General features: G+C 40.7%; 1 protein-coding gene across 17 annotated transcripts in view; it reads right to left on the bottom strand.

Annotated features, from left to right (window-relative positions):
- LOC132407464 (zinc finger protein 618-like) overlaps nt 1–20,560 on the bottom strand; it is a 110,493-nt gene that overhangs the window by 19,612 nt on the left and 70,321 nt on the right. For 16 of the 17 annotated variants that reach the window (XM_059994010.1, XM_059994014.1, XM_059994017.1 and 13 more), the window contains 5 exons: nt 16,990–17,073; nt 14,024–14,065; nt 13,026–13,100; nt 7,640–7,723; nt 3,063–3,140 (listed from right to left, as the gene is read on the bottom strand). In XM_059994010.1, coding sequence (XP_059849993.1) covers nt 3,063–3,140; nt 7,640–7,723; nt 13,026–13,100; nt 14,024–14,065; nt 16,990–17,073 — 363 coding nt within the window. The remainder of the gene's footprint in view (nt 1–3,062; nt 3,141–7,639; nt 7,724–13,025; nt 13,101–14,023; nt 14,066–16,989; nt 17,074–20,560) is intronic. The other variant, XM_059994011.1, reaches the window with a different exon arrangement.

A 20,560-nucleotide genomic window follows, 5' to 3' on the forward strand; every position in this document is an offset into this window, starting at 1 on the left:
CGGAATTTGTGAAGTGAAACACTTTGTAGTTACAGCAGAGACTGAGACACATGAGAACAGGCTGAAAAAATGGAGGCAATGAAAGCTGCGTTCGCACGCACCCGACTGATCCGGCCCGCATGAAGCTGCATTTTGCCCAATCCGGCCCGTGACCTAAAATGAGTTTGACACCCCTGATATAAAGCATGATAATTAAAAGTTTTTTCAGTTATGTAAAAAGAAAGAGCTCAGAGTTAATATTGGAGCACTGGAAAATCATGCAGGGAAGGTAGTAATGGGGGGACAAAGGAATGGCAGATAAACTTAATAGGTACATTGCTTCAGTCTTTACTGGGGAAGACATTAGCAGTATGCCAGTCTGTGAGTATCAGGGAGCAGGAGTGAGTGCCATTGCTACTAAAAGGAAAAAAGTGCTAGGCAAACTCAAATGTCTTCAGGTGTTTAAGTCATTTGGGCCAGATGGACTACATCCCGGAGTCCTGAGAGAGGTTGCTGAAGAGGTAACAGATGCATTGGTCATGATCTTTCAAGAATCACTTGATCCTGGCATGGCCCTGGAGGATTGGAAAATTGCAAATGTCACACCACTCTAAGAATGGAGGAAGACAAAACAAAGGAAACCATAGGCCAGTTAGCCTTACCTCAGTGGTTGGGAAAGTGTTGGAGTCCATTATTAAGAACGAGGTTTCAGAGTACTTGGAGACTAATGATAAGTCAGCATGGCTTCTGTAAAGGGAAATCTTGCCTGACAAATCTGTTAGACCTCTTCGAAGAAGTAACAAGCAGGGTGGACAAAGGAGAGGCAGTGGATGTCATTTACTTGGATTTTCAGAATGTACTTGATAAGCTGCCTCACATGAGGTTGCTTAACAAGATAAAATCCTATGGTGTTACAGAAAAGATACTGGCATGGATAGAGGACTGGTTGACAGGCAGGAGGCAGTGAGTGGGAATAAAGGGGGCTTTTTCTGGTTGGCTATCAGTAACTAGTGTTATTCCTCAGGGGTCAGTATTGGAACCGCTACTTTTCACATTGTTTATCAATGATTTAAATAGTCAAATTGATGGCTTTGTGGCAGTTTGCAGATGACACGAAGATAGGGATTGGTAGTGCTAAGGAAACAATGCGATTGCAGCAGGGCTTAGACAAAATGGAAGAATGGGCACAAAAGTGGCAGATAGAATAGCTTTGGGAAATGTATGATAATGCATTTTGGCAAAAGGAACAATAGTGCAGACTATTATCTAAGTGGGGAGAAAATTCAAACATCAGAGGTGCAGAGGGACTTAGGAGTCCTGGTGCAAGACTCCCAGAAGATTAATTCACAGGCTGAGTCTGTGCTAAAGGTGGCAAATACAATGTTAGCATTTATTTCAAGCAGAATAGAATATAAGGACAAGGAGATAATGCTGAAGTTTTATAAGACACTGGTCAGGCCACACTTGGGAATTTTGTCAACAGTTTTGGACCCCATATATATCTCAGAAAGGATATATCATCATTGGAGAGTCCAGAGGAGGTTCACGAGGATGATTCTAGGAATGAAGGAGTTAATACGAGGAGCATCTGGCAACTTCAGTGCCTGTACTCACCGGAATTTGGAAGAATGCGTGGCGATCTCAGTGAAACCAACCAAATGCTGAAAGGACTAGAGGGTACAGCCTCAAAATTGAGGTGCAACCATACAGAAGTAAGGAGGAATTTTTTTTTAGCCGAAGAGTGGTGAATCTGTGGAATGTTCTGCTACAGTGGTTAAGGCCAGGTCTGTGGGTACAGTCAGCCCTCCTTATCTGCAGGTTCCGCATGCATGGGTTCAACCAACCAAGGATCAGGAAAACCCGTAAGTTCGCCCTTCAGCACTCATCTGAGCACTGCTCACCTCACGTCTCATTCGTTCGCTACTTGTGTTGTGAGCGAGAGGAAGGAGTTTAAAGCTAGTAAGAGATGGCTGGCCAGCTATGTAAAGTGCTACGGCCTCAAGAACTTAAAAGATTACTGGAGAACCGGGATCGGCTGATGCCAAGGTGGCATCAGCTTTCCCAGAAGAGCTACGATGGTTGTGTCTGTACTGAACATGTACAGACTTCTTTTTTCTTGTCATTATTCCCTAAACAATACAGCATAACAACTATTTACATTGTATTAGGTATTATAAGTAATCTAAAGATGATTTAAAGTATACTGGAGGATGTGTGTAGGTTATATGCAAATACTACGCCTTTTTATATAAGGGTATATATAATGCATTCGCATTTTTTGGTAGCTATGGGGCGTCCCAGAACCAATCCCCCACGGATAAGGAGGGCCGACTGTATATTTAAAGTGGAAGTTGACAGATCCCTGACTGGCCGAGGCATAATGGAATATGGTGAGGGGGCAGGTACATGGGACTGAATGGGATCTGGGTTTAGCCAGGATGAAATGGCAGAGCTGACTTGATGGGCTGAATGGCCTAATTCTATTCCTATGTCTTATGGTCTTGTATGTCATTGCCTTTTCCCCCATGGCACAGGGAAGTCTAGAACACGAGGGTACAGGTTTAAGACAGGATGGGAGATCTTTAAAGCAAATCTGACGGGCAGGTTTGTCCACACAGGGGAGGTGGTTATGTGTACTGAGTTGCCACAGGAAAGAGTGGAGACAGATACAATGACAATGTTTCAAATGCTGTTGCTGAAGATAGGAAAGGCATTTGGGCTAAACACAAACCAACAGAATGAATATAAAGGCATCAAGTTCGATGTGCATGAAGTGGGCCAACAGGGTCTGTTCCTGTGCATATGCTGGACCCAAGATCCCTTGGTACATGGACATTACACTCACCATGAAATGAGCCTAAAGGGTCTGCTTCTGGGCTGTACTATTCAACATTATGTACTATGGACCCAGACTCCTGAGATCCCTTGGTTCATTGACATTCCACTTCACATTCTGGAAAATCCATTAATACTCAGTACAACTACTTTTGTTTACAGTAAATGGGATTTGGAACTTATTTATAGTAATGTGGATTTATGTGAAAGGAATCAATGTAATAGTTAAGGAAAGAAATTAAACATACCTGCATGGGAGTTCATGTGCTCAATTAGGTTGTTGTAAAACTGGAACTGAATCCCACAGGCCCCACACGTGTACTGCTCTTAAGTGGAACAAAAAAGATAAAAAAATCAAAATGATTATAAGAATATTGTGCTCCCTAGGGTTGTTATCAATTACATGTTCAAGGTATCTCAACTAAAATGAAACATTTGTGCAACTTTAACAAGTGATGCCAACGTTCCTTTACTTCCATGGAGGTAGGGATGGGACAGAGAACCCCCGCTCCCAGTCAACCTATGTACCATGAAAGGAAACAGATTTAAAACAAGAGACTGCAGATGCTGGAAATCCAGACCAACACAAGTAAAATAGTGGAGGAACGCAGCAGGCCAGACAACATCTATGGAGAGGAATAAACAGTCAACGACAGGCCAAACCCTTCATCAGGACTAGAAAGAAGGGAAGATGCCAGAATAAGAAGGTGGAGACAAGGAAGTAGTTACAAGCTGGAAGGTGATAGGTGAGATTAGGTGGTGGGGTGGAAATGAAGTGAGAAGCTGGGAGATGATAAAATGGAAAAGGTAAAGGTCTGGAGAATTGATCTGATTGGGGAGGAGTGTGGGCCATGGGAGAAAGTGGGGTAGGGATGTCACTGGCAGCGATAGCTGGGTGAAGAGAGGAGGAAAGAGGCCAAAGCGGGGAATTGAAGAGGGAAGAAGGATGGGAGAAAAGAAATCAATCTTCAAGCCATCAGGTTGAAGACTACCTAGACCAGGGGTCGGCAACCCGCGGCTCCGGAGCCGCATGCGGCTCTTTCATCTCTGTGCTGCGGCTCCCCGTGGTTTGTTAGTTTTTGAAATGTAATTCGAAATTTGAAGATTATGGTGATCTTGTACAATCTAAATAAAACGTTGAGGCGACCCCATTTCCTGGCACATCCGAACCGGCTCACAATTAGCCACCGTTCCGGCTAAGGGAGATAACCTATGGGGGTTTGAGAGTACCTGTCTTTTGGAGCATCCGCGCCCACGGGGGGCAGGTTGAGGGAGGCTTTAAAGCAAGGCTGTTTAGTTCGAATAGTTATCTTTGACTGCAGTGTTGTTATCTTAGCGCTGTGTGTAGCACATCGCCACAACGTGTTTTTTATCGCTATTAATATACGTCACCACTGCCAATCCCTGACACCCGCCAGTGAGGGATTTTTTTAAATTTTTCGATCGAAGGTAGGCTAACTATGGAGTAACCTTCAACCCAACATCTTTTTTTCGGAGTTCAAAATGTTTTTGTTGCATGCAGAAATGTAATTTCGTTTTCTCTGCAGGAGTTCATCAATTTCATAAATGTAACACATTATAGTTTGTTTATACATAGCATAAAGGCAAAAAAAAAACCGTTGTATGCAGTGTTATTTCATTTTAAATGCCAAACGGGTTTTGTGGCTCCCAGTGTTTTCTTTTCTGTGGGAAATGGGTCCATATGGCTCTTTCAGTGGTAATGGTTGCCGACCCCTGACCTAGACAGAATACGAGATATTGCTCCTCCAACCGGAGAGTGACCTCACTGTGGCAGAAAAGGCAGCTGTGGACTAACATGTCAAAATGGAAATGGGGACATGAATTAAAATACTTGGCTACTGGGAGATCTTGCTTTTTGTGGATGGAGCGAAGGTGTTCAACAAAGCGGTCCCCCAGTCTGTGTCGAGCCTCACCAATGCAGAGGTGGCTGCACCAGGAGCACCAGACACAGCAGACAATTCCAGTGGATTCACTAGTGAAATGTTGCCTCCAATAGAGATTTAAAGACTTTAAAACAATAATGGCTAAATTTTCACATAATTGGAGTTGGGGGTGGGGGAGGGGGCTTGAAAGGGTCAAGTTGCGACTGCAAATGGACAGGACTCTTGTTTAATTATTATTGAAGCCACAACAATATGGGCAACTTTCTTGACTGTGAAGGAATCCATAATTCTCCCTTAAGTGCAAATAATCATATAGTCAACATCCAAATTGCTGAGGAACTCAGAAGGTGAGGCAGCATCGATGGAGGGAAGTGGACTGTCAACTCTTTGGTCAACAGCATTTTGATAGGGCAATTCCTTTCCCTCCATAGATGCTACCTGACCTGCTGAGTTTCTATAACATTTTGCACATGTTGCCTGATCAACACCTCTGCTCATAATATAGACCGTTCTAGATAATTCACAAATACTGTCATTGAGGTGCGTTTCACTTTAAGACTGTGCCTAACATGACAGCGTAAGTAGACCCTTTTTGGTTTGTATGTAATGGAAGTAAAGGGTTGTGGCTTAGTTAAGTACATAAAACGACTATCACATGATTTATTCACAACAATCTACAATGGTGACCCCAACCCACTTGGACCGATTCCAGAATTACTCAACGACATGTTGATAGATGCAGTTGCTTTGAAACTGCTGTAGTTCTGGGAGCACCACGTTAATGTGAGCTTGCATAGGCAGAAGTCCAATTTGTGCTGTGAGAAATCACCACAGACAATATCAAATTTTACTACACTGTAGCATCACTAAGTAGTTCCAGCACAGCCAGTGGTGAGTCTACTAGCCCTAATGTGGTAACTGTCTCTCTGAAAACTCACCAGGGACTGTGTCTTGAGTGTGCCAAACAGTTGCTCTCCTTGCCTGGTCAGTGACTCTAGGCCTTCAGAACAAACTGACCACATGCCATCTCTCCTGGCAATCACTATTCTTGTTTCATTTTTAAAGACCTCTTTAAGCAACAAATGCCTGATCAGGTTCGCACAGCCCTAATACACCATAGAGCATGCTAAAATGGTCAATAGTCTACACTCAGCCAGGCAGACATGCATCTTTCCTCCTCCTTTCTTGGTTAGCAGATCCTCCTAAAGACTCATCCATGGCTCTGAACCAGACAATGCCAGGTCTATGTTTTTACCACAAAGGCTTCAACATGAACGCAAAGTTTTGACTGCTATGCAGCTTCAACAGTGCCAGCGCAATGGGACATCGGAGGTCTGTGAACACTGGGTTCCAGTTGCCAGGGTTGTCTATTCTTCATTAAGGACACCCTTTTAGGGCAATGCTTCCTGTGTGACACAAGTGCTCCACTGAGTGTGAAGCCAGCATTGCCCATGTCAGACCCTCATAGGATTTGGTCTTCTGGGATATGATGTGTGACACTCTGCTTCAATGGACGGCGCTACAAATGGGACTTGGCTACAGTTGCTAGACCTCTGTTTGGCTTCACCAAAGGGACCATTAGTAGATCTAACTGCCAGACGCAAAAGACGTACCCCTGTAAATTGCCCAAGATGATGCTGTCTAGCACATGGCTCATGTGAATTCACTTGCCTGCTGCCACATTTTCTGCTACAGTCACAAAGCATGAGGTTGAGCACTACATTGCCAGTCCACTATTAGTTCTCCATTTCACATGGTCCCTAAGCCGGATGGTAGTTGTAACCCATGCAGTGAATACTGCTGCCTTAAATGAAGCCACCACCCCCAATGGTTACCCAGCCCCACGTACTCAAAACTTTCTAGCACATTTAGCCAGGAAGATATTCTTTTATAAATTGAACTACCATCAGGTGCCAGTGTGCCAAAACTGCTGTTGTAACTCCATCTGGCTTATTTTTAGTTTCTGTGTATGATATTGGGGGCTGAAAAATGCAGCACTTCCAGCAACTAGTGGACTGTGTTTAACTGAAAGACATACTTGTCACCAGCACATTCAAACCAAACTCTTATCACATCTCTGCACCGCATCTTTGCGGAAGGTGCAACACCTCTGCGGTCAGAAGTTGCACTATGATGGACTTTCCACTGCCCCACGTTACAAAAACACAACAATAGTTTTTAGGTATGGCGAATTTCGATCACTGTTTCGACTCCCTGAGCTGCTGGAACTAATGCTCCCCTTGTGTACTGCTCTTAAAGACAGTACACCCAATAGCATGCTTGAGTGGTCAGCAGAGAGGACCAGATCATTTGATGACACCAGATGAGTCCATTCCAACACAAGCTTCTTGGTCTGGACCTGGCCACCCATCATTTCCAGGATAATATCATCTACAACGTACAAAGCTGCTGCCTTTGACAGCATTACTAAGGATTCACTGAACAGATTGCAAATGTTCTCCACCACCTTAGAGTCATTAGCAGAAGACAAAAAACATTGGTCTAGCTAGCAATGCGCACGTTCCAGGAATGAAAACATGGCCCTGAATTTGTCTTGATATTTAAGCCAACTCTTTGGCAGCTAAGTAATATCTGAGCAAAAACAATTTATAACAACCATACACAAGGTGCTGGAGGAACTCAGCAGGTTAGTCCAGCACCCATGGAGAGGAAAAAACATGTTTATTCTTTTCTATGGATGCTGCCTGACACACTGAGTTCCTCCAGCATTTTGAGTGTTACTTTGGATTTCCAGTATCTACTGACTGTTGTGTCTACAGCTACCACAATTGTGTACAAACATGCAGCAAATAATAAGATTTTACATTACAATTCTTGCTCCACACCAATAACAAGTCCTGAAGAATGCAAGAGGTTTAGTTATAAAATGTAACATTTAAATGATTCACTTTATAAATTACCTCTCGCGCGGCTATTGTGGGTCTGTTGTCTTAAGCAGGTACAGTGTTTGTGTTCACTTCCACAGCTCTGACACGTCGAACCATCTGAAAACACCAAACACACAGCTAGAATCCAACTTGCTGAAATGTTCAGGAGCACTGACTCGGGGTAGAAATGTACTGACTTTCTTTTAATACCTTTTAACAATAACCCCATTATTGACGGCTGTAAAAGGAGGACTGTTTTTCTAAATTTTTTTATTGAATTTTCAAATGGGTTACATAATAGAAGGGAAAAAATATATATAACCGCTCCCCCCTAACATATCCCTATATATAAGAAAAAAAAAGAAAAGAGTGCCTGGATATCGGAAGGTCCCCACATGCTCCATGGAGTACAAATTAGCTTTAATGTGTATATATATGTTTCTTTCCCCAGATGACCAATAATTTTATCTGCGGAGCACCTATTTATTTAATCCTATCTTTTGTAAATAAGGGCACCAAATTTTCAGAAATATATCTATTTCTTAAATTATAAGTATTTTTTTCAAGTGGAATGCAGCTGAAAATTTCATTCTTCCAACAATCTTTACTTAAGTATGAATCCAATTTCCAAGTAACTGCAATAGCCTTTTTGGCTACTGCCAATGCAATTTTTATGAACTCTTCCTGATATTTGTTCAATTTGGGTTTCGGTTTTATCCCTTCAATATCACCTAGAAAGAATAATATTGGATTGTGTGGAAGCTGTGTTCCAATAATTTGTTCCAGTAAATTTATCCAAAAAGGTTGAATTTTAAAACAAGACCAAGTAGAGCGTAAAAAAGTACCAATTTCTTGATTACATCAAAAACATTGATCAGATAAATTTGAGTTTAATCTATTTATTTTGTGGTGTAATATATAATTGATGTAAAGTTATATTGTACTAATCTTATTCGAACATTCATTGTATTTGTCATACTGTCAAGACAATCTTGACCAACTTGTTTCATCAATTTTAATATTCAAATCAGTTTCCCATTTTTGTCTTGACTTATGAATTCCTTGTTTAATTGCCTGTTTTTGAATCAAATTATACATACCAGAAATAATTTTTAAAAATTTTTCCTTTATGAATTAAAGTTTCTATTTCATTAGGTTTCGGCAATAACATTGTTTGACCCAGTTTATCTCTTAAATAAGCCCTTAATTGGAAATAACAGAAAAGAGTGTTATTTGATATTTTATATTTATTCTTTAATTGGTCAAATGACATTAATATACCTCCTTCAAAACAGTCTCCTATATATCTAATCCCTTTGTGAAACCAGTTATATAAAAGTTGATTATCCATTGTAAAAGGGACGTTTATTTTGAACTAAAGGTCTCTTTGCTAATAAAGATTTCTTTATCTCATCATCAACATTTATCTTATTCCATAAATCAATCAAATGTTTTAGTATAGGAGATTCTTTCTTTTCCCATATCCATTTAGATTCCCATTTATATATAAAATCTTCTGGTATATTTTCTCCTATTTTATCTAATTCTATTCTATTCCATGCCAGTTTATCTTCATCAAAAAAAGATGCAATAAATGTAAGTTGATCTGCTTTGTAATAATTCTTAATTTGGTAATTGTAACCCTCCTAGGTCAAATTTCCATGTCAATTTTTCCAACGATATTCTTGACATCTTACCTTTCCAAAGGAATTTCCTCACATTTATTTAACTCTTGAAAAAACTTCAGCGGTAATTGTATTGGTAGTGTTTGGAATAAATATTGTAATCTAGGGAATATATTCATTTTTACAGCATTGACTCTACCTATTAATTATTGGTAACATCATCCATTTATCAAGATCTTCTTGAATTTTTTTCAATAATGGCAAATAATTTAGTTTATATGAATTCTTTATATCATTATCAACTCTTATACCTAAATACTTTATACCATTTATCGGCCATCTAAATTGAGTTATTAATCGACATTGACTATAATCTCCTTTAGTAAGGGGTAGAATTTCACTTTTATCCCAATTTATTTTGTACCCTGATATTTTCCCATATTCTTCCAATCTAGAAGATAATTTACTCAACGAATGCAATGGGTTAGTAAGATAAATCAGAACATCATCAGCAAATAAGTTAATCTTATATTTCTCCTGATTAACTCCGAAACCCATAATATGAGTCAGTTCTAATTAATTCAGCTAATGGTTCTATCGCCAACACAAATAAAGCAGGTGATAATGGACAACCTTGTCTAGTTGACCTTGTTAACTGAAATGATGTTGAAATTTGGCCAGTTGTCAGATTTGGGGTTAGTATTTAAGGTTTTAATCCACCCAATCCATATTTTTCAATACCTTAAATAAAAAATCCCATTCCAATCCATCAAATGTTTTTTCTGCATCCAAAGCAACTGCCACACTCATTTCTTCCCTCTTTTATGCCAAATGAATTATGCTAAGTAACCAAGTAACACTATCTGCCGATTGTCTATTTTTAATAAATCCTGTTTGGTCCATGTGTATTAATTTTGGTAAGTATTTAGATAATCTATTAGATAAAATCTTTGCTATTATTTTATAGTCCGTGTTCAAAAAAGAAATAGGTCTATATGATGTTGGCTTTAAAAGATCTGTCTTTTTTTGGCAATACTATTAAAATAGCTGTCGTAAAAGATTCTGGAAGTTTATGTGTTCTTTCCGCTTAGTGTATTAGCTCCATAAAAGGAGGAATTAATAAATCTTTAAACTTTTTGTAAAATTCAGGCAGAAAACCATCTTCTCCTGGAGATTTATTACTCTGAAGTGATCCTAGAGCTTCTTTGACCTCTTTTAATGTAAAAGGCACATCTAATCCCTTCTGTTCTTCCAAATTCAATTTTGGGAGAGTTATTTGTGATAAAAACCTTTCTATCTCAACAATATCATTTTGTGATTCTGATTGATATAGTTCAGAATAAAAAATTTTAGAAGTTTCATTGATTTCTAAAGGTTTATAAGTAATTTTGTTTACACTTGTTCTAATTGGAACAATTAACTGACAGGAGGGCTGTTGAGCAAGGGGCTAGCAACCACATCCCATAAAATCCACAGCTACAGAAATGCTAACAGAAGCTCCAAAGAGTGGAAGGATAGCACTGTATGGACTCTGGTGAGCTGCTGTCGACGGTCTGTGCCTCAATAGGGGTGCCGGACTTCAGAAGAATTACACAGACTTCCTTAGATCATTCATTTGGTGGTTATGTTCCATTCATAGATATTGGTCAGCCAGAGACTTTTCCCCAGGGCGGAAATGGCTAATACAAGGGGACATAATTTTAAGGTGATTGGAGGAATGTATGGGATATGTCAGAGATGGGTGGATGGAACACGTTGCTGGGGTGACGGTACAGCCAGATACATCAGGGACATTTTGGAGTCTGAGATGACCCTGACTCTTAGATAGGCTCATCTAGGTGAAAGATAAATGCAGGGCTACAGTAAGTGGAAGGAAAGAACTACATTGATTTTGGAGTCTGTAGGTTGAAAGGTCAGCACAACATTGAGGGGCAAAAGGCCTGTACTGCCATGTAGTGTTCTATGATCTAAAATGAGCCTTCTAACCAAATACTAGAATTTTTACTAAATTTTAAGAGAATTTTATTTGAGGGCTAATTGGCTTTGCTTACACTGAAACTTCAATGATCTAATTGATAACAACAGAAAGATAAAACAGACTGCGACCGGATGAGACAGAGGCCTGGAGGAGCATTGATGCGATGTAAGGCAGTGACGTTTGATCAGAGAATGGCAGCAACCAGGAACACCAAACCATTCTGCACAAGAGCTGTTTAAACATCCTAAACTGGCTGCATCCTAAAGAGCTATAACTGAGTCCTGGAGAATTAGATTTTCCAGGAATGTGTTTGGAAGCAGAGAGTGGTGAGTGTATGGAATGAACTGCCAGAGGAAGTGGTCAAGGTTAACTCCCACCTTCAACAATTGTGAACGGCTCAGGAGGGTAGAGTCAGACTGCAGTCTCTGGAGCGTTGGAGGCTTGGTGGGGGGGGGGGGGGGGGTGACCTGACAGAAGTTTACAAGTTTAGGAGATGTATAGATAGGACAGACAGTACGAGTCTCTCCCCACATCACCCCCCCCCCGCCCCCCGGGGTGGAAATGTCAAACCCTAGAATCCACAGATTTAAGGTAATTTAAGGTAAGAGAGGGAGAATTTAAAGGAAATGTGTGAGTCAAGTTTATTTTTGAAAACAGTGTTGGGTGCCTTGAATAAGCTGCAAAGTGGTGGATAGGAGATAGAACAGCAACATTTACAGGCAGGGAATGGAGTGGTTTGGAGCATATGCAGACAAGTTGTTTAAAGCTAAAAGTAAATTTATTATCAAAGTACGTCCATGTCGCCATATACAACCCAGAGATTCACTTTCTTATGGACATTCACAGTAAATGCAAAGAAACAATAATAATAATAATGAAAAAAAGATCTGGTTCTTTCCCAGCAAATATGACAAATAAACTCTCCTCCGTAGGCTTCCAGGTGGGTACAGGGATCGATTAATACCGATGTTTTGATGACAAACTCTGCCATCTGGGCATGACTAGTCCATGGGACTTGGGCTGTCTTGCGTTTACAGGGTTCCTCACGAATGCAGACTAGCTTATATCGGCCAGACAGAATGCACGAAGGAATTCACATCAAGGAGCACAGGTGGTGTATCCATTTTGAGTTACCCGGTAACAGAACACTGCATTCTCAATGACCACAGGATTGACTTCGATGACAGAAAACAACTGAGCTTTTGGGGCCACCTGATAAAAGAAGCCATTGAAATAAAACTAGATGAAAAGAGCTTTAACAAAGAACAAGGTCTTGCTCGAAGAAAGAACCGGAATTCCATTGTAAACAGGGTGGGATAGCAGAAACCTGATTGGATAAGGACTAACCAATCAGGAGGGACAGACTACAGCAGGTATAAATACTACCAGACTAGACGTTTCCAGGCATCATCTCTGATGAAGATGGCAGAGTTTGCCATCAAAACGTCGGTTATCATCGATACCTGTACCCAGCTGGAAACCTGAGAAGAGTATTTGTAACAGTAATAACAAAATAAGCAATGAATATCAAAAGCATGAGATGAAGAGTCCTTAAACTTGAGTTAATTGGTTGTGGAAGCAGTTCAGTGAAGAGGTGAGTGAAGTTGGGTGAAGCTATCTTGTCTGATTCAAGAACCTGATAGTTGAGGGGTAATAACTGCTCCTGAACCTGGTGGTGTGGGTCCTGAGGCTCCTCTGTACCTCCTTCCCTGAAGGAAGCAACAGGAAGAGAACCAGGCCTGGGGGTCCCTACTGATAAATGCTTTCCTGCAACAGTGCTTCATGTAGATGTACTTACTGGAGGGGAGGATGTTACCTGTGATGGACTGGTCTGTATCCAGTACCTTTTCTAGGCTTTTTCTTTCAGGGGCACTGTTGTTTTGATACCGGGCTGTGATATAAATAGGCAATATGGTTAGCACAGTCTTTGTCGGCCAAAGGGCCTATTTCTGTGCTGTGGTCAGTAAAGTTACAAGTGATCAAAGTTTGCTTGTAACAAAGGGTCACTGGCCCTTTGTTACAAGTGGAGAGCAGTACACTGGGCTTGGAGAAGGACAGACTGTGAAGATGGTCTGATGCCTTCTCTGTATGCAGCTAGGAGTAGGAATTAGATCAAAGGGTGTCTGATACTGCAGGAATGTAGTTGCTTACAAACTTCCACTTTCTATGCAGCCTCTTCTCTAAAACTGCCAGGTTTTTACCCTTAAATTGGACAATTTGAGCTGAGACAGATATTGTAAATGTGAAATTTTCACTCAATGACAGAAAGATCAAACTCCCTTTTTACTGACCACAACGTTTTAACACAGTATAAATATACTGATCTCATCAAAGCATCATCCTTGTGGTTTGAAATTCTTGCAGGTCAAAGCACGTTATTTTCCAACACTTGAAATTCTGATTCAGCTTGATAGCACTCTGCAGCTGTTGCCGTGGAAATGCCTAAAGGATTGCATTTCAAATCATTTAAGTTTTCATGAAAATTATTAAAATTCTTTGTTCTGCTGATCTAAACAGGACTCCATTTTTATTAATTTTAAGTGTTTATTGTTGGGCATAGGGCCAGCAAGCCCATAAGGTAAAAACTCAGAACGACAAAAACACCAGAGGTCCCAAAGACTTCATTCCTGGGAGGCAAAAAATGTCTGAAAATAGGCTACATATGGAACAACTTGAAAGAGAAGCTCAGGACAGAGGACTCTGGTGAGCTGCTGTCTGCCACCTGTGCCACAGTAGGGGTGATGAGCTTAGAAAGAAAGATTTTTAATGATAAACCAGAATACAAGCACAATGACAAAGATAATTCAGACTTACTTTTTACAGATGGAGGATCTGATTTGTGTACACTGGCACTTCCTGTAAACATTTAATGAAAAGGAATGCATTTTATACACAATCACCAAAGACTAAATTTCTACAGATTTACCATGGAAAGCATTCTGACTGGTTGAATTACCATCTCATATAGAGTAACCAATGCACAGGATTGGAAAAATTTGGAAAGGGTTGTAAACTAAGCCAGTTCCATTGTGACCACTAGCCCCCCCAGCATCGATGACATCTTCAAAAGATGATGTCTCAAAAAGGTGGCGTCCATCATTACTACAATCAGGAAGGTGCTACAGGAGCCTGAAAGGCACACTCATTCTTCCCATCCACCAGGTTTCTGAACAATCCCTGAATCCATGAACATTCCTTCACCATTTTGATTTATCTTTGAACCCAAGTATGCATTTCATATTATAATTAAAATTTTTTTGTTATCGTACTGTAATACTGCTGCAAAATAAATTTCATGACCTATCAATGATAATAAACCTGATTCTGATTAATACTGTGCTCATGTACCCAGTTTATGAAAGTGAAGGCTTTAAAATTATACTTCTAGTGAGGCATGGTAGCAGAGTGGTTAGCACAGCACTATTACAATGCCAGCTACCCAGGTTCAATTCCCACCGCTGTCTTTAGGGAATATATACTTTCTCCCTCTGACTGCGTGGATTTCCTCTGGGTACTCTCGTTTACCCCCCACATTTCAAAGATGTATGGTAGTTGGTCGTATGGGTGTAATTGGGCAGCATGGGTTCTTTGGGCTGGAAGGGCCTGTTACCACATTGTATCTCTAAATACAATGCCTATATAAAGTATTCACCCTCCTTGGAAGTTTTCATGATTTATTGCTTTACAGCATTGAATCACAGTGGCTATAATATGGTTTTTTGACACTGATCATCAGAAAAGACTTGTGTCAATGTGAAAACAAATTGGTCTAAATGTATTAAATTATTAAACAAAATAATTATTCACCCCCTTCACATCTGTATTTAATAGATTCACTTTGGGTAGCAGTTACAGTATTGAGTCTATGTGGATAGGTCTCAGTTTTACACATCTGCACTAATTTTTCCCCATTCCTCTTTACAAAACTGCTCTGTCAGATTATATGGGAATCATAAGTGAATACCCCTTTTCAAGTCCAGCCACAAATTCTATATTAGATTGAGGTCTGGACTCTGACTTGGCACTCCAGAGCATTAACATTGTTGTTTTTAAGCCATTCCTGTTAAGCTTTGGCTTTATGCTTCAGGTCATTTGTCTTGCTAGAAAACAGAAAAAAAGTTGCAGTTTTCTTGGGAGACTGCATCAGGTTTTGCACCAGGATTCCCTTGTATTTTGCTGCATTCACTTTACCCTCTACCTTCATAAGCTTTCCAGGGCCTGCAGCACTGAAGCATCCCCACAGCATGACGCAGCCACCACCATGCTTCATGGTAGGGATGGTGTGTTTTTGATGATGTGCAGTCTTTGGTTTATGCCAAACATAGCGTTTAGTCTGAAGGCCAAAAAGCTCAATTTTGGTTTCATCAGACCATAGACTTCCAGCTGATTTCAGAGTCTCTCACATGCCTTCTCGCAAACCCTAGCTGAGATTTCATGCGAGTTCTTTTCCCCCTCAACAGTGGCTTTTTCTTTCCCACTCTCCCACAAAGCTGTGACATGCAAAGCACCCAGCAAACAGTTGTTGTATGCGCAGTCTCTCCTATCTCAGCCACTGAAGCTTGTAATTCCTCTAGAGTTGTCAGGAATCTCTCGATAGCCTCCCTCACTGGTCCCTTTCTTTCAGTCACTCAGTCTTTGAGGAACCATATTCTTTCAATTTCTTGACAACTGACTTAACTGTACTCAAGGGATATTCAGTGACGTGACTATTTTCTTGTATCTCCTGATTTGTGGTTTATATTAACCTTTTTGCAGAGTTGCCTGGAGAGTTCTTTTGCCTTCATGGAGTGATTTTTGACAAGATACTGATCACTAGCAGTTGTACCTTCCAGATACAGGTGTATTTCTACAATCAACTGAAACATCTTGACTGTACACAGGTAATCTCCATTTAACTAATTATGTGACTTCTAAATCAAATTGGCCGCACCAGTGATGATTTGGTGTGTCATATTAAAAGGGGCGAATATTTATGCAATCAATTATTTTGAGGTGTTTTATATTTCTAATTAGTTTAGATCACTTTGTTTTCACTTTGACATGAAAGACTTTGTTTTCAGTGTCAGAAAGAAACAAACTACATCCATGGTGATCTAATGTTGTAAAACATGAGAACTTCCAATGGTGGTGAATACTTTTTGTAAGCACTGTAAATACATTGTAACACTCTGTAATGTTTCACTGCTAATGTAATGGTTTCTCTGTAGTAGCAATGTTTGGGTTATGACTGGAGTTAACAGGGCTTGGAATGTGGCGGGGGTGTCCCATTCAATGAGAGAAATGTTGCTTTTTGTGAACCTGGAAGAGAGATTTTCGCAATCCTTTGGTCGGAGAGAGGAGGAGGAAGATGCGTGTGGAGAGAGACCTGGGAGACCACCAGACGGAGTGGACTGGGAGCGAGGGTCCGAATGCCAGGGGTTGATGAATGGTCATATTTGTGATCTCCAACGTACAATTTTGACTTTTCTCTTAAAATGGGCCCCGTTTCTTTTTATTTTCTTTATTAACCTATATTTAGATTAAGATTTATAAAGTTAAATCAGTTAATTGCATACGGGGTACTGTCTGTTATTTTGTGGCGCGGATTTATAACTGGGCAGCATATCGCGCAGCATCCACACAAACGAGATTTCTCAGTTTGGCGGGGCCAGAAGTTGTCTTGCCCTAGATGACCACATGCTGGCTGAGCCTGAGGGCTACACATACAGTTGTCTGTGAAGGCAATCCCGCACTGCTGAAGTGAGGGAAAGTTCTACACAAATTAAATGTTTGGCACTTACCACTTGAATTCTGGGAGCTGTTATTTTCTTCGCATACATTTGGCAGTTTGGTTTCATTTCTTTTGACAAGTGGACTCTCTGCATCTGCACATTGAGAAATATTAAATTGCTTTCATAAAACACATGCCCTGAAACAAAGCTAGTGTATATGGATCATTTGCTGGAAAGCTGCCTAGTTTTGTTTTACTTAAATTATTACAGTAGACGAGACACCAACCACGTGAAATGCAAATCTCCAGTAAAAGCCCCATCCACCTGCTGAAGTGCTTTAAGGAAACCACACAATTCAAACAATTAAGCTCACATACCTTGCAATGAGTCTAGGAAACAGTTCTTTACTTTTCATACTACTGCATGACCTCCATAAAACTCTATTAAACTCCCCCAGAAGTCCAAGAACCAGAACACAAGCTAAAATACTTCTCACTTGCAAGTTCAGGTGCTTTCCAATCAGTCTACTCGTGATCCACGGATGACTTAGACCAGACATAGAATTAGGCCATTCAACTCATTGAGTCTGCTCCACAAATCCATCAAGGCTAATTTATTATCCCTCTCAACCCTATTCTTCTGCCTTCACCCTGTAACCTTTGATGCCCTAACTAACCAAGAACCTATCAACCTCCATTTTAAATATGCCCAATGACTTAGCCCCCACAACAGTCTGTGGCAGTGAATTCTACAGTTTCACCAGCATCTGGCTAAAGAAATTCCTTATCTGTTTCAAGTGGATGTCTCTCTATTCTGAGGTTGTGCCACCTGGTCCTAGACTCCCCCCTTTATAGGAAATATTTTCTCTATGTCCACTCTCTCTAGGCTTTTCAATATTCAATAAATTTCAATGAGACCACCCCACGTTCCCAATCTCTTTTAACAGCAGAGTACAGGCCCAGAGGTATCAAACACCCCTCATGGTACACAGTACTCCCTTGCAAGTGCAGAGCTGAAATGATGTTCTGTGGATAGATGAGAGAAACCTTGATAAAATACATAAAGACCTCTTACTTTTTAAGCTGGGTGATACAAGTTACATGATGGACGTCAAATTAACGAGATTTACCAACTTACAAAGGACTACAAGACCATGAGACATAGGAGCAGAACTAGGCCATTCAGCCTATAGTCTGCTCTGCCATTCCATCACAGCTGATCCCAGATCCCACAATCCCATACACCTGCACTCTCGCCATATCCTTTGATGTCCTGACCAAACAGGAAATGATCAACTTCTGCATTAAATATACCCACAGACTTGGCCTCCACCACACTCCGCAGCAGAGCATTCCAGATTCATTACTCTTCTGGCTAAAAAAAATTCCTCCTCATCTCTGTTCTAAAAGGCCGCCTCTCAGTTTTGAGGCCGTGTCTTTTGGTTCTAGACACCCCCACCATAGGAAACATCCTCTCTACATCCACCTTTAGTCCTTTCAACATTCAGGACGTTTTAATGAGATCCCCTGCGCATTCTTCTGAATTCCAGTGAGTACAGGCGCAAAGCTGCCAAATGCTCCTCACATGTTAACCCCTTCATTCCTGGAGTCATCCTCATGAACCTCCTCTGGACTCTCTCCAATGACATCATATCACTTAATTCAAACAATAGGACATGAGTTGAGAGCTAAGGGGCAAAAGTTTAGGGGTAACATGAAGGGGAACTTCTTTACTCAAGAGTGGTAGCTGTGTGGAACGAGCTTCCAGTAGAAGTGGTAGAGGCAGTTTCGTTTTTGTCATTAAAAAAAATTAGATTGGTATATGGACAGGAAAGGAATGGTGTGTTATGGGCTGAGTGCAGGTTGGTGGGACTAGGTGAGAGTAAGCGTTCGGCACGGACTAGAAGGACCGAGATGGCCTGTTTCCGTGCTGTAATTGTTATATATGGTTATATCACTTCTAAGATATGGGGCCCAAAACAGTTGACAATATGTGTGACCTGACTAGTGTCTTATAAAGGCTCAGCATTATCCCCTTGCTTTCATATTCTATTTCCCTTAAAATAAATAACAACATTGCATTTGCCTTCCTTACCACAGACTCAACCTGTAAATTAACCTTCTGGGAGTCTTACACGAGGACTCCGAAGTCCCTCTGCACCTCTGATATTTGAAACTGCTCCCCATTTAGATAATAGTCTGCACTATTGTTCCTTTTATCAAAACGTATCACACATTTTCCAACACTGTATTCCATCTGCCACTTTTTTGCCCATTCTTCCAATCTGTCTAAGCTCTGCTGCAATCGCATTGCTTCCTTCGCACTTACCCCTCCCACCTACTTTCATAACATCTGCAAACTTTGCCAAAAGCCATCAATTTCATTATCTAAATCACTGACGATATGAAAAAGTAGTGGTCAATACTGATCCCAGAGGAACACCACTAGTCACTGGCAGCCAAACAGAAAAAGCCCCCTTTATTCCCACTCACTGCCTCCTGCCTGTCGGCCATTCCTCTATCCATGCCAGTATCTTTCCTGTAATGCCATCTTACTTTATCTTGTTAAGCAGCCTCATGTTTGGCACCGTATCAAATGCCTTCTAAACATCCAAGTAAATTACATCCATTGCTTTTGTCCACTCTGCTGGTTACTACCTTGAAGAACTAACAGATATGTCAGGCAAGATTTCCCTTTGCAGAAACCATGCTGACCTGGACATACTTTATCATTAATCTCCAAGTACCCCGATACCTCAGCCTTAATATCCAACTCCAACACTTTCCTCAAGTTAGGCTAACTGGCCTATAATTTCCTTTTTTTTGGCTTAAATACAGAGGGCCATTGGAATCTTCCAGTTCACCCAGACTATTGCCAGAATCAAATGATTCTTGAAAGATCATGACCAATGTATCTGTTATCTCTTCTGCAACATCTCTCAGGACTCTGGGATGTAGTCTATGTGGTCCAGGTGACTTATCCACCTTACGACCTTTCAGTTTGCCTAGCACTTTTCCCTTTGTAATAGCAATGGCACTCACGAACCTCTAGCACACTGCTAGTGTCTTCCACAGACTGATGCAAAGTACTCATTAAGTTCATCTGCCATAACTTTGGCCCCCATTACCACCACACCAGCATAATTTTCTAGTGTTCTAATATTAACTCACATCCCTTTTACTCTTTTATATAACTGAAAAATCTTTTAGTAACCTGGGTTTATATTTTTGGCTTGTTTGCCCTCATATTTCATCTTTTCCCTTCCTATAGTTTTTTAGTTGCCTGCTGTTGGATTTTAAGAACTTCACAGTCATCCAACTTTCCACTCACTTTTGCTACTTTTAATGCCCTTACCCTGGCTAATATGCATTCCTTAACTTCCCTTGTCAGTCACGGTTACCTACCCCTGCCATTTGAGAATAACAACATCTGTCGGATATACCTATCCTGCGCCTTGTGAACTATTCCCTGAAACTTCAGGCATCCCTGCTCTGTTGTCATCCCCACCAGTATCCTTCTCTAATCCACCCAGGCAAATTCCTCTCTCATGCCTCTAATTACACCATTGTGACACTAATATGTGTGACTTGTGTTTCTCTCTCACAAGTTGATTCCTTAGTTCATTGATATTATGGATTCA

The sequence above is a fragment of the Hypanus sabinus genome, chromosome 18 (genome assembly GCF_030144855.1).
Source record: "Hypanus sabinus isolate sHypSab1 chromosome 18, sHypSab1.hap1, whole genome shotgun sequence".
NCBI lineage: Eukaryota > Metazoa > Chordata > Chondrichthyes > Myliobatiformes > Dasyatidae > Hypanus > Hypanus sabinus.